General features: G+C 33.2%; 1 protein-coding gene across 1 annotated transcript; it reads left to right on the top strand.

The window, feature by feature from the left end:
• Positions 1 to 76: 76 nt before the first annotated feature.
• LOC111701370 (zinc finger protein 675) lies at positions 77 to 9,840 on the top strand. Its single transcript, XM_023472628.1, has 15 exons — positions 77 to 153; positions 801 to 922; positions 1,338 to 1,467; positions 2,152 to 2,252; positions 2,630 to 2,782; positions 3,277 to 3,361; positions 3,536 to 3,643; positions 4,403 to 4,467; positions 5,124 to 5,198; positions 5,691 to 5,754; positions 6,099 to 6,207; positions 6,726 to 6,896; positions 7,496 to 7,563; positions 7,772 to 7,840; positions 9,549 to 9,840. Exons 3-15 carry the CDS (start codon positions 1,387 to 1,389, stop codon positions 9,654 to 9,656), a joined length of 1,257 nt encoding a protein of 418 aa, XP_023328396.1. The 5' UTR covers positions 77 to 153; positions 801 to 922; positions 1,338 to 1,386; the 3' UTR covers positions 9,657 to 9,840.
• The last annotated feature ends 5,127 nt before the right edge of the window (positions 9,841 to 14,967 follow it).

Genomic DNA, 14,967 nt, shown 5'->3' with positions numbered 1-14,967 from the left:
TCGGACACTGTCATCTTTGCATTAAGTGTTACTTAAAATTACGCGTACAGTCGCTTTAAATATTGATTTGATTTGAAAGGTTCTGAAGCTGAAGAACATTTTGCTGAAGAACATCCGGATTTACTAGTTCCGTTTTATTGTTTAGCTTGCCAGGTATGATAAAATATAAAAAATTCAGGGCCATTAATTCGTTCGGGGATTATTAGTAAATTATAAATTAAGTTTGCACTGAATTAAAACTTTTGAATTGGATACACCCCACTTTAAAAGTTGCATGATTTGAGCCGGTTCAACATGTACTGTAGATGTTAGGTACTTTCCCAAAGGCATTTTCCCAAGTGGTAACTTCCCAAGTCTGTCCTGGCCGCAGTGCTCAGTCTCAAACATGTTCTAGTCGCAGCGCTCGGACCCCTAGCCCATCCTACCCGCAGCGCTCGGCCCTCATTGCATATTTGGGAAGTTGCCTGTTGTACTGTATAAAGTCAACCCAGCACGTTTCATGCAACAAATGTAGGCTGGCAAGATCACAGTGGATAGCGCTTAGCCACGTCGATATCCACAGCCTGAACTTTCAAATTGATAGAGGAAAAAAGTTCATGCACATTTATTTAAAGGGACCGTTCACTTATTTAGGTAATTTCGGGGTAAATTAAATAGCTTCTTCGCTATTGATTAGTATTGGACTTACTTTTTAAAGACAACTGTGGCCGGAGAAAAGCCGATTTTTCGTTCAGAATTCGAGCGCAAAGGGACGGTCCCAAATGTAAAGATAAAGCAATAATCAAGGTTTTAATATTTAGGAAAACTTCAAGACATATGATGAAGTGTTGGAGCATCTTGATGCTGATCACAACTACAAGATCAACTACAGCTGCCCATTCTGCGATCACGACGAGTTCGTCACTCAGAGTAAACTAAACAGGTTTGTAAATTTTAGGTTTTTATTGTTTTTATTGTATTGTTGAAGAATTTCTTCATTTTAACTCGGATACTTTTTATGAAAATATCTTTATAAAATCCTTTTCCCACCGATCTTACTATTTTGTTTTCATTCATTTTCCTAAATAACTATAAGAAATTAGCAGATTAACCCGCTTTTGTATAATTGAAGGACTGGTCCACCGATACAAAAATACTGGACAAACAAGATTTTTAATGACGGGTTGTCTTTTAATAACAGTAATAAACCATGCTTTCAGGTCACTTCGCACCACGTTCAAATCAAAAAATTTGTAAACAACGTTTCTCTATTTCGTTCGGCCATAAATNGATAGATAGATAGATGGATAGATAGATAGATAGATAGATAGAAAAATGCTTTTAAATATTATTTTCAGGCATATAGGGGATAAACATCCCGATGAAGAACAGCTGTTCACCTGTAATATGTGCACTAAAGGGTTCTCGTCATTCCATGCGTTGAAGAGTCATCAGAAAACCCATCTGAACGTGGATCCTGATATGATGGTAAGAATTAATATCTCAGGAATATATGTTTCAGAATCCTCTCCTTGCCGACCTCTAGGGGGGGGGGTTATGATTTTGAGAAATTTTTACGATTTATAGTTGACTCCAAGGTTATTGTGTCTAAAGTGTAAAAGTATACAATGTTAAGATTGACCCCAAGAATATGGTGTCTAGTTTATAATGTTAAGATTGACCTCAAGGCTTTTGTGTGTAGACTTAGAGTGTTTAGTGTATAATGCTTAGATAGACCCCAATACTAAAGTGCCTTGTGTATTGTGTTAAGATTGACCTCAAGGCTATGGGGTCTAGTGTATAATATTTAGATCGACCCGGTGTCTAGTGTCTAATGTAAAATGTTTAGATTGGCCCTAAGACTATGGTGTCTAGTTTATAATGTTTAGATTGACCCCCAGGGCTATGGTGTTTAGTGTCTAATTTAAAATGTCTTGATTGAACCCAAGACTATGGTGTCTAGTGTCTAATGTTAAATGTTTAGATTGACCCCAAGACTATGGTGTCTAGTGTCTAATGTAAAATGTTTCGATCGACCCCGAGACTATGGTGTCTAGTGTCTAATGTAAAATGTTTAGATTGAGCCCAAGACTATGGTGTCTAGTGTCTAATGTAAAATGTTTAGATTGACCCCAAGGCTATGGTGTCTAGTGTCTAATTTTAAATGTTTAGATTGACCCCAAGACTATGGTGTCTAGTATGCAGGTTGCGTTTAGCTGTAGGTTTTGTGGAGAAAATATTATGTACGGAAAACATCTAGATGAACATATTAGGTAAAAACATTTTTATTAATTAATTTGAAGTATTTATTTAAAGTATATTTATAATTAAATCTATTTACAGTTTAATCAATTATTAATTCTCTTGGCTAAAGAAATTAAAGATGGAAGTTTTATTAGTATTAGTATTAGTATTAGTATTAGTATTAGTATTAGTATTAGTATTAGTATTAGTATTAGTATTAGTATTAGTATTAGTATTAGTATTAAAATTAAATTGATCCTAAGCACTGCCAAAAATTCATGTATTTTCCCTCATTCAGCGAAGAAAACCCGGAAAAGCTTTTTATAACTTCAGGGGAAAAAATTATTTTCAAAGGGGGGAAGAAAAATTATTTTGCGAGAAAATATACACCCCTGTCTGATTCTAGGACGACCCATCAAGCTGACCTTGAGTTAGGTGAGAAAGCGTATACTTGTCAGATTTGTGAACAGATGACAGATTCAGAAAATATGGATCCAGCTGAGAACCAGAAACCTGGAGTAGCATTCGACGAGTTTTATCATTTCGAAACACATCTTAGGCAACCTCTTATTATAATCTATAACCACCCCAACCCCCATTTTGAGTTAATGATGGATTTGATTTGGGTTGATCTTGATTTTGGTTTAATTTGTTTTAGTTCCTTTGGTATGGTTTAATAAGGTTTTACTTTATTTGATTGACATTGGTTCGGTTTGCGGTGGTTTTGTGTGATTTGAGGGTGGCGACCTACCATAAGCTAATTAACATACAATTTAATAGTTAAAAGCTATGACTGCCGATCTGGTTTCCCTTTGTGATAGATCAAGTCCTAATCTCTTGTCTGATGTAGTAAATTTATCTTGGGCATTATGTGTGGCTAGTAGGAAGTCCCTAAAACTCTGATTGATTGATTGATTGATTCTTTCTTTCTTTCTTTCTTTGGGTGGGTGGGTGTTTGTTTGTTTCTTTCTTTCTTTGTTTGTGTTTTTGTTTCTTTCTTTCTTTGTTTGTTTGTTTGTTTGTTTGATTGGTTAATAATGGGATTTGTACCAGGATGCATGGGATCAATGTAGACAATATCTGCCGATTCTGTCGGAAAACAAATTACAACAGAAACAAGTTTGTTCAACATTTTAAGGTGAGAATATTTTCCCTTTCACTTTTTTTCATCATCAACTTAAATCTTGTATTATAATTGAAGTAGTTGCAAATCTGAACTTTTATTTTATGATTTTCTCTAAGTTACTTGCATATCACATTTTGTGTCCTAAAAATTAAGTTGTTGTTATCATCATATTTATCAATTGCTAAGGATGAGCACCCGGGTGAAGTACCCTACGAGTGTCCCCGCTATGGCTGTGAGAAGATGTTCACTAGAAAACAGAAACAACAAGATCATATTACTTTGCATAGAGTTAGGGTGCGTTGTCCTATGTTTCCTCGTTAAAATAATAATGGTACTAATGCAAGGAAATTTATTTCAGAGGTGTACACATTTTTTGTACTGCAATGTACTGTCTTTGGGCGGAAAAGTAAAAACAAGACGGATGTCAGAGCCTGACATGAAATCCATTTTCACAAAAATTATTTATGAAATATTCTGGTCATAGGAAATTATTATGTTAATTTTATAAAAATTATCAAAATTAAATGCTTTTAACCTCCTCGGATACTAAACGAACACTGATGCATCTATTCTTGTTTGCATAGTCCGCCCAAAGAGAACTGGTTTCAATATGTACGCAGACCGCAATTAACTTTCCTTGTATTAGTACCTTGGTTATAATAAAGGTGTGAAATTATGTAATGTAATGCATTTATTGCTGGGCCGATCCTGGCTCCAGATCTGCATCAAAATGTAATGGATCCTAAGCAAATTAAACAGAAAACAGGGTTTCCGGTCAACCAGATGGAATAAAAAGATACCAACTGGATAATAAAAAAAAACAATTAAATTTCATTACTTCTTACATCTGGAGTTGCACAGATTTGTTCTGTTATAATCATAATTTTCTGAAAAATGAGACAGAATAAATTTTCCCCTTAAAATCAGTTTTTTTTTTCTCCCCAATTCAGCGAGAGAGAAAAAACGCCTAAAAAATGTTGGGTTTTTTTTGGGGGGGGTGGACATTATTTTTAAAATAAAATATATACCCAGTAAATATTAGAATATGTTTAGGATGGTGATGTTCCCGAAGATATGAAAAAACTTTGCATGGAATGTGGAAAAGTTTTCTATATCAGGTCAGTCGTCAGTCAGCTAGGCTGGATTTGTTATTTTAGCAGTCTTATCAGTTGTTAGTAAGTCATTCAATCAGATAGTTAGCTAGTCTTGTAAGTCATTTGTTAGTCTGTCAAATAGGTTAGGAGTTTATCATAAGTTAGTTCAGTTAGATAATCAAGTTGTTTATGGTCCATCAGTTAATTAGTCATTCGGTTACTTCAACAAGCAGCAAATAAGTCGGCTGGTCGGTAAGTCAGTCGGTTGACGTCAAAAGGCAGAAAACTAGTCAATCAGTATATTGGTCAGTCAGCCAGTCTTTTGGTTTGTCAGCTCGTCTGTTGAAGTCAACTGGGTAGAAACCGGTCAATCAGTCTGTTGTCTAGCCAGTCTGTCAAAAGGCTACAAACCAGTCAATCATTTGGTTAGTCAGTCGGTCGGTCAATTAAAATGAAAAGGGCATGAAACTGGTGAGTTAATACATGAAACTGGTGAGTTAATACATGAAACTGGTGAGTTAATACTTGAAACTGATGAGTTAATACTTGAAACTGGTGAGTGGTGAGTTAATACATGAAACTGGTGAGTTAATACATGAAACTGGTGAGTGCTGAGTTAAGACATGAAACTGGTGAGTTAATACATGAAACTGGTGAGTTAATACTTGAAACTGTTACAGGAAGAAGTTGGAGCAGCATGTTAGATTAATGCATGGAGGAGTAGGACTTCCTGATAACATTCTCCAGACTGCGAGGGAATACACAACTCAAAATATATATCTTTTTAATATTCACAACTATTTTCCCATGTGGGGTGGGGGAACTTTGTCTTTCAGAAAGAAAAGGGTTGGTCTTGGCCGGTTTTTATATTTTTTGTACGTCAAAGACAAAAATCATTTGCTTCTCCAATGAGGATTTTTATGAATTGGCTTCCTATCTTTTTTGTTTGAATTTTATCTGTATAGTTAAATTTTGTATTTAAACCAAATGTCCATCTTTATTTATGTAAGAGGATATTTCATGATTTCAGAGTTTTTGAATTCAGTCTTTCAAGATGGATCTTTTGATCCCCATATTGTTGTATTTTGACGATACTATTTCCCTTTTATTTTTCAAATACAAATGTCAAAAATCCCAGTTTTTGGCCATGATAACATTTTTGTTAAAGAAGTTATCAAACTCCGGTTAAAGCCAAATACTGCCGGCTACCAATTTTCCTAAAATTATTGAAATTATGTATTTTACAGTAAAAGTAGAAAGCATCAGTGTCATCTTTGTGTGAAAACGTTCAGTAACAATTCTTTGTTACAGGTAATAGATATTTACAATTGTAACAGTTATTTACCGACCAATACCTACCTTGGAGAAATAGTGATACGGATTTTTAGGCTCTAAATTATTTTAACTTTAAAACGTTGCCATCCATGTTGCTTTATTTTCATTTTTAAAGCTTAAAAACTTCGCACGAGAGGTTACAAAAACATAATTATATTATGAAGGGGTTCACAATTTAGATACAAACCTTTCTTAGGGTCATTTCAGGTCGTGCAAAAAAATTTACCCGATTGGTTCAACCGTTCTCACGTATTTTGGATACAAACAAACGGTTGAAATAAACAAATATATTTTAGTCTCGCAAATTCTGTTTGTTTAAGGCGCACTTGAGAAAGCATGATAACAATCCCAGCTTTGTGTGCGATCATTGTGGTAAAGGATTCTATAGAAAGGATAGACTTGCTGTACACACCAGATCTGTACATTTAGGTAAGAAATCTGTACATCTGTACATCTGTACAGTAAGGTACTTTGCACATTTACGTACATCTCATTTTCATCTTTGATTTGAATCTGGCCTGTTTTCAACATTAACCAAATAAAAAGAATTTTTAGACGAATAAGAAACAAATAAATTTAATCCATCCTTGGTCGTGTTGCTGGGATTTCGTCACCAAATATAGGAATTTAACCTTTAGCTAGATACATTGCGAAAGTCAGAATTGAATTCATATACGGGCTGAAAATCCATTTCTCTTTCAGGAATTGAAACTCTGAAAAATGGAGCCTTAAGCTTCCCCAACATTTATGATTTGATTTGATTTGATTTGATTTGATTTGATTTGATTTGATTTGATTTGATTTGATTTGATTTGATTTGATTTGATTTGATTTGATTTGATTTGATTTGATTTGATTTGATGAAATCTCAAAGTCTTAACAGTAATTTAAATTTGATCGTTTCCTGACCTCAATATTCGATTTATCTAAAGTAAAATGTGTTCTAGGTATGAAAAACTTTGCCTGTGATCTATGTGAAAAGAAGTTTATTGATTCTTACAAGTTGAGAAGACACTTGAAAACCCATACCTCTGGTAGAAACCAGCCTCAAGCTGTGGTTGCAACCTCAGTGGAGGTTACTTCTACCCCAACTGTAACCTCGTATGCGATGATTCAAGGAAAATATGGTTTAACGGCAAATTCAGGATTCTTCGCACCCAATTTTTCTCATGCTTATTGTGGTTTATTTTTCCTTCTTCACTTTTCAATATATTAATTACGTTCTAAATTGTTAAATTACAAAATTCTGATGAACGTTTCATAGTTAAAAGAATAAGAAATAAGAGTTCCACTGTGTTATGTTCACCACCAAGCAGTGCTTAGGATCCGGATCCGTTGGATCCAAAACATGCAGGCTTTCTGGATCCGTAAAAATAAACGGATCCAAGGGGCAAAATATCAACCAAAACTGCAAATAAAAATATTTTGCTCTCAAAACCCAATTCTGAACAATTGAAACAAAAGAGAGATCAAAAATGTCCTTACCTCTAAAAGGTTCATCAACTCGAAGCGTAAACCCCCCCCCCAAAAAAAAAAAAAAAAAAAAATCTTTTTCTGTAAAAAAAATTCAGGAAATTTTGAAGAAATTTTAAAGACCTGGATCATAATTTAACTTTTTTCCAGTGCGGATCCAGGATTTGGATCCGGGATTATCTTCAAAATTTAATGAATCCAAATCACTACAAAAAAAATCTTGTTAAACCATGTTGAATTACAGGAGGGACTAGAAAAGAACAAACTGTTACAATTCACGGGATAGGGTCTGGGGGCCCAACAATAATACAGGTAGATTTTAAATACATTTTTTAAACATAAATAAACTTAATAATTACGAGAAGTAGCTGAACTGGGTAGACTAATTGATTTTGAACCGGGGCTCTATAGAAGGGGTTAAACTTTTTCTACGAAGCTCAACTTCTCTCTATACTATAAATTTGGTCCCAGATAAACAATTTTTGAAACTATTCTTATTTTATTTTGTTAAAATATTTAGTTGTCTGATCAGGCCCCTGTTGCTAAAAGAACAACTGTTCAAGCAGTTCAGAACTTTCTCAAGTTTGAGGTAAGTAAAATTTTACCGCTCTTAAAGGGAATGAAAGTGAAATTTCAAATGACCCTCCATGTAAAGATGGCAATGTCCGACTTGCAACAACTTACCCTTGAAACCTTCTTAACCTGATCAAAATGTGAAATATACAGTCCTTTTTTAGACTTGAAAAGTGTTTTCTTCTGTCAATTTCTCCATTGAAGGTTATGAACAAGAAATGCGCATGTCGCTTTTCCAGAGAAACTGCAAATGAAAATTAACAGTTTAAAGAAAGAAAAACGTTAATATATTATTCATACTTGATCTGACGAAGCTTTGAAGGGTATCGTTGTAAATCGGGCATTGTCATCTTTGCATTAAAGGGACTGTAAGCGTAATTTTACGCAAATGCAAAGATTAAAGGTACTGTAGGCCTAACTTCAACAAACCTTCGTTCCCCTTTAACCCCCATGCTGAGTAACGAAAGGAAGATATTGTCGTTTTTTTGTTCAAACGCGTTGAAACCACTAATGCAAATAATCAATCTTTATGAGCATTTGAACTTAATGTCCCTTATATCCGTAGTTTCCTTATATCCGTAGTTTTCTTGTATCCGTAGTTTTATGTTGTTATTAAAGGGATTGTTTGCCTATTTTAATTAGCAACACAATTAAATAAATCTTCAGAAGTTGTCAAGAGACAGAAGAATTATTAAAACCCTGGGTTTCTTTTTTAAATCTCGAGGATTTAATCATTTTTATCAGTTTCTTATCAGACAATATCTATTTTTCTCATTTTAAACTGATTTTTAGTTTATTTTGTAATTATAGTGGGACTAATAAACTGTGGAAATGAAGACGACATTTTATACTTATGTTTTTTTGATGCTCGTGTGAACACTTATTGAAGTGCCTTCAGTTGGTTCCTTTTTTGATTGTTTTTGGATCTTTTTTCAATCGTTTTGTTACTTTTTTTTCTCTTTACAACAAATTTTGCATAATATAAGAGGATCAAATTTTTTTTAAATTGTTTTTTAATTGTGAACATTTTCTTTACTTCCACTTTGTCAAATTTGACCCTGACAGAAAATAAATTCAAGAACGACCCAAAAACGATATAACAACAATGCAAAAACAAACTTATTGAAACGATCATTTTTGGATTGTTTTTCATAAAATAATTAGGATTAAGAAAGATATAGCAAAGTTTAATACAAGCAAACTTTAACATAATACAGTTTTAAAATTGTTAAAGTGTTATTGAATTTTTAAATTTAAAAAGGACTAACAACACTTTTTAAATTACACACAATTGCTGTGCATCGTGTTTCTTTGGTTATTTACTTCCATAGTTATATTGGTCTCACTGTACCAAGGTTGTACAATGAGGTTAAATATTCTGGATGCGCTTCAATGTAGGAAAAGACGACCTTTATAGCAATGGACACTCAAAATCCTCATTTGACGTCACTGCTTATTTTAAAGAATATTAAATTTTGTGGCTCACTAAATGTAAACGAACTGAAAAATTGATAACTTGAAATTGAATTGAATATCTTAGTTTTAAACTTGTTAGCACAATCAATATTTGTTAAATTTGCTGATTGTTAGTTAAGTATCAGTGACCTCATATGAGGATTTAGAGTTTCCATTGCAATAGAGACGACATTTACCTACATTGGAGCGCATCACAGTATCTAACCTTATTTACAACATTGCACTTTACTAAAAGAAAACCTGTTAAGAATGAAGAGGAGGTTCTAGAGGTAGAGCAGAGGCCTGTAGATTTCACGCAGCAAGGAGATAACAAGATACAACAGTATATAATCAATACACAGCTCTACCATACATAGATGTATATTTCGGCCCATTTATGGCCCAAAACTTCAAATATTTACACCCTCCGGAAAATATCATAAGCCACCCCTGAATGAATTCGTCATGGGTATTAGTGTAATGTGTAATTTTTACAGATTGTAAAATTGTTAAAATGATTTGATTTATTCAAAAAAAATCATTAATTTTAGAAGCAATAAAGTTAGTCAAATATTTGATACTAGAAATTTTCCCTGGGGTCCCTAGATGTCCCACAAAAAATTTGGGCCCGATCGGTTTAGCCGTTTTGACGTTTATTGGATACAAACAGACAAACAAACAAACAGACAAGCCAAATTTATATATAGATTTGAGCTATAAAACATTGTAAACAATTATTTTTGTAAAAAAAAATCAAAAAATGTTAGTTGTACTATTTGTTGTAAGCATGTACTATGTACACCTACCTCACCAAATCATCATTTATTAATTTATATTATTTGTTATATAATAAACCTCTTTCCTCATATATGTTTGTCAGCTATAGCTGGCCAAACGGCTGGACCGAATTGGCTAATTTTTTTAGAAAACCCATATGTATGTCCAGCTAGTTATAATTAATTCTTTATTGATTAAATAATATTTACTTATGTGTTTCTTCCAGATGCAAAAATAGGGGTTCATTGGGGTTCTTGCCCCCCCCCCCGAACCCTGGGGTTGATTACCCCCCTCACCCCCCCCCCTAGAATCCTGGAGGTAATTACCCCTGAATAGCAGGGATTACTCCTCAACATTGCCCCTACAAGTTACAACTCAAAATTGCCCCCTCCAGAAAAAAATCATTCCCAATTGATAAGTCTGCTTTTAACACCTTTTAAAGACGACTATTTTCATGAAAGTAGAAGTTTTCGCAGACTGCCTATTCCTAAACTCTGGCTCCTTCACTCATACATAACTGGTTATGATAAATAATATAGTAAGATAATGATTTATAATATTTTTGTGGTGGTGTATTTCTCGACCTACGCAAATCCGACCTACTAGCACGTGGTTTATCAGCTGTTAAATGGACTTGTGGCCGCAGCGCCCGGCCGCTGCGCTCGGCCCCCTAGTCTGTCCCAGCCACAGCGATGGGCCAAGAAATTGTCTTAACCTAACCCTCAAATAATACAAAAATAAAGTAGGTCCGATATTACAGTAAGTCAGAAGTTCAGTAGTGAGGATGTTGCGTATAGATGATGTAACATTACCTATTTTTGTAGGTCAAGTCAACATTGAAACATGAGATGTACAAGGTGTCCCACGAAACATGACAGTTGGTGAATAGTTTAGAATGTTTTCTTCTATAATTTGTTAAATTGTTTGACACCAAAGGCAATAAGAAAAATGTTATATGGGATTCATATTATAGTGAAATTTCAAAGTAAAATATATTTGAGCAAAAGATCGGTTCGTTTCCCGACCCCTTCTCAGCTCAGTTTTGGTTCTTTCTTCATAACATAGCAGAAAAAGTTTACCAAAACCAGTTCAGATAAGTTTTGGAAATCATCTGGGTTGCAAGGTTAAGTTATGGATAAGATATTTAAATGAGAACTATATGATATGGGTTGCTAGGATAAGATATTGAAAGGAGAACTATATGATATGGGTTGCAAGGATAAGATATTGAAAGGGGAACTATATGATATTGGTTGCTAGGATAAGATATTGAAAGGAGAACTATATGATATTGGTTGCTAGGATAAGATATTGAAAGGAGCACTATACGATATTGGTTGCTAGGATAAGATATTGAAAGGAGAACTATATGATATGGGTTGCTAGGATAAGATATTGAAAGGAGAAATATATGATATGGGTTGCTAGGACAAGATATTGAAAGGAGAACTATATGATAGGGGTTGCTAGGATAAGATATTGAAAGGAGAACTATATGATATGGGTTGCTAGGAAAAAATATTGAAAGGAGAACTATATGATATGGGTTGCTAGGATAAGATATTGAAAGGAGAACTATTTGATATAAAAACAGGAACCTGATACCCTTCCATTAGCAATAGAACTTGCAGTGTCATTTGATATCCTCTACATTAGTAGAAAACAGTGAGAAGATTTATGTAGCTTCATTGTTCTCCTACCACCATATTCACTTTATTTTACTAACAGAAAATAAAGAATTCAAGGGACTGTGAGCGTAATTTTAAGAAATGACCCTCCATGCCTGATTTACAAATAATATAATATATATCATTTTGTAGAATATATTGAAAACTATTTCTTTTCAATTATTTTCTATTTCCACAGCAGGAATTTTCCGAATTAAACACTTTAAACCTAGAAAAACGACAAAGATACAAATATTAGAAGATCTAAGTTTGTGACAAAGACTCAATTCCTATAAGAGCAAATCATTTACAGTGTAAAATATATACTAAGTATATTTCATATTATAAAAGATTAATTGTTCATACATTTGAAGATTGGTTGTAATAATGTATTTAGATAATTTATCATCTTATTCCATCCTCATCCCCTCAAGATGTGTCGTCATTTTCTTGTATCTTTGTACACGTGTCGATTGTGTCGTTGTAGAGGTGTCTTTTGTGTCTCTGTACAGTGCACATGTGTACTTTGTGCCTTTGTACATGTGTCTTTTGATATCATTTTACAAGTGTGTTTTGCGTATTTCTTGACGTGTCTTTTGTGTCTTTCTGCTTTTGTTTTTTGTTTCTTTGTACACGTGTCTTTTGCGTATTTCTACGCGTTTCTTTTGCGTCCTCGTGACGTGTTAACGTTTTTGTACGCTTGTTTTTTATGTCTTTGGAAACGTTTCTTTTTTGTCTGTTGACTAATTGTAGACGTGTCTTTTGCATCTTTGTTCGCGTGTCTTTGACTTGTCTTTGTAGAAGTGGCTTATGTGTCTATGTAAACATGTCTTTTGCGTCTTTGTAGACGTGTATGTTTCGTCTTTGTAGACGTGTTTTGTTTGTTTCGTTGTATACTTGTCTTAAGTTTCTTTTTACAGGTTTCTTTTCGTCTTTGAACCCGTGTATTTTGTGTCTTTGTAGACGTGTCTTTTGTTTTTTCAGCACGTGTATTCAGTGTCTTTGTACACGTGTCTTAAGTGTCTTGTACACGTTTCTTTTGCGTCTTTATAGACGTGTCTTTTGTGTCTTTGAGCCTTTTTATCCATGTGTACGACCTTATTTTTGTCCATCATGATCAGGATTTAGCGCTATCGCCCATAATTGCTAGGAAAATATTTCACGATTTTGATTTGATTTGTATGTATTAGGGGAAAATGGGAAACCCTTTCTAAAAAATTTCGCATTTTTCGCGGACATTTTTTTCGCCAAACATTTCACATTTGTTCGTATTTTTAAGTGAAATTTTAAATGCCAAAATTTCGTGAAAAAATATTAAATTTTCACTTTCTCTTCATCAAATATTTATTAAGGTAAAGGAAGAGAAATTGTTAATTTTGATATGATAAAACTTCTAGTGCTTAGCATTCAGAGCAGGGAAGTTCACAAGTATTTTTTGCACAATTAATTGTTAAAGCTACAACATTTTAGGTTTTCGCTGAATTTTTTCCGCGAAATTATTTTTCGCCAAATTTCGCATAGATTTCACATTTTTCGTTAAAATCATTTTCGCAAAAAGCACGAACTTTCGCGAAAAAGTTTGCGAAATATGAAAGAAAATTTTCGCTAAAGTTTCGTTCGCTGGAAATGACTAATTATGTATCTTTCTATTTCATAGATGTGTAACTAATTCTAGATGTATATAATCTCACACGAAAAAATCTATGAGAATTTTGCCAATTACTAATTTAGAAAACCGGTTGAAAAACAAGTGTTAAAGAGTTTAAAAATTACAATTTAAAGTGGGTATAATTTTGAAAATTAATGCAGTTTTTCATAGCATTCTGAATTTTTGTATAGATACGAATCTATGGTTACATATGTGTATTGTGTATCCATGCTATTGTCGAGCTAATTTATGATTGTTTTCAGATGTTATAAATTCTCTAATCAATATTCATTTTAATGTAAAGATGTATTTAGCTAGTTAATATGTATTTTTGTCATCTCGTGTGTGTATATCCTATAAATTTCAAATTAGTTTGGTAATTTTTATATATAAAGCTGTAATCTCTGTTTGGCTGTTTGTTTGTTTGTCCGATCATAACTCAGGAACCCCTGCACTGATTTACCTAAAATTTTTAATTGGGGAAGTTGGGAGACCCACGGAAATGTTCTTAGATTGGTTTTGAGATGCTAAGTTCAGTAAATTGACTTAAATGCTAAAAGTTAGTTTCTTTGTAAAAATCGTCGGGTAAACGGCGGAAGTAACCATGAGTAACCTGGGCAGTGCTGGGTGTCTACGCTAGGCGATTATACAGGGTGTCCCAATAAGAATGGGAATTCAGTGACGAATTGGATATCCTCTTTGTTATGAATTAGCATTGTAATACCTAATTTCAAAAGCCTTAATATTATTATGTCTGCTAGAATTTATTTTATGAAAAGGGTAAATGGCTTTAAAAATGTGTCTATAATGTCTCCGCAAGATTAACAGTTAAGACGGACAAGTTTACTCTGTTTGAATACTGCAATTTTCTTGTTTTACTAAGTACAACCGTATGCAGTCAAAACATAAACAAACAAAATGTGAACATAGCAGACGAAACTCTTACAGATTACAGCTTTCTCAGTAGGTATCACTATACTAAATCAAAGAATTATTTAAAAAGACGATATCGAATTCTTCACTAAATTCCCATTTTTGAGACACCCTGTATATGTTTAACATTGAAAACTAATATTATAAATATCTTATGTAGAAACAGTTACGCACAATTAATTGAAAGCAAAAAATACGAAAAATTAGTGCTGAAATTTTGCAAAAACCACACTGCATTAACAAAATGTTTCCAACTGTTTTTAGCAAATTGAAATTAGTGCAAATTTTCCTATTAAAGTGCAAATTGTACTTCAATTCATTGAGTTTTGTTGTTGTTTTTGTTTGCATGATAAATTACACAAAATATTTAAAAATAAATGAGAATTAAAAATTGCATTTCTTTATTTCATAATAATTCCTTTAACAACCACAAATATAAACATTTTACATCTTTTTCAAGAATTTGTCAATATAACACCATGTAACATATAACTTTTTCACTATTACGGGAATCCATAGATTTGATTACAGGGGTAGTTTTTTCTTGAATAAAGGGTTAACTTGATATAACTTTGCAACATTTTTCTTAACCGCCAAAAAAAAACATGGTCTCAATTAGAAAGAATATAATGAACTTTAAAATTTTTGCCCAAAAACATATGA

Source organism: Eurytemora carolleeae, unplaced genomic scaffold (assembly GCF_000591075.1).
Source record: "Eurytemora carolleeae unplaced genomic scaffold, Eaff_2.0 scaffold154, whole genome shotgun sequence".
NCBI classification, from domain to species: Eukaryota; Metazoa; Arthropoda; class Copepoda; order Calanoida; family Temoridae; genus Eurytemora; species Eurytemora carolleeae.
The sequence above is the reverse complement of the archived record's forward strand: the minus strand, read 5'-3'. Positions and strand labels throughout refer to the sequence as shown.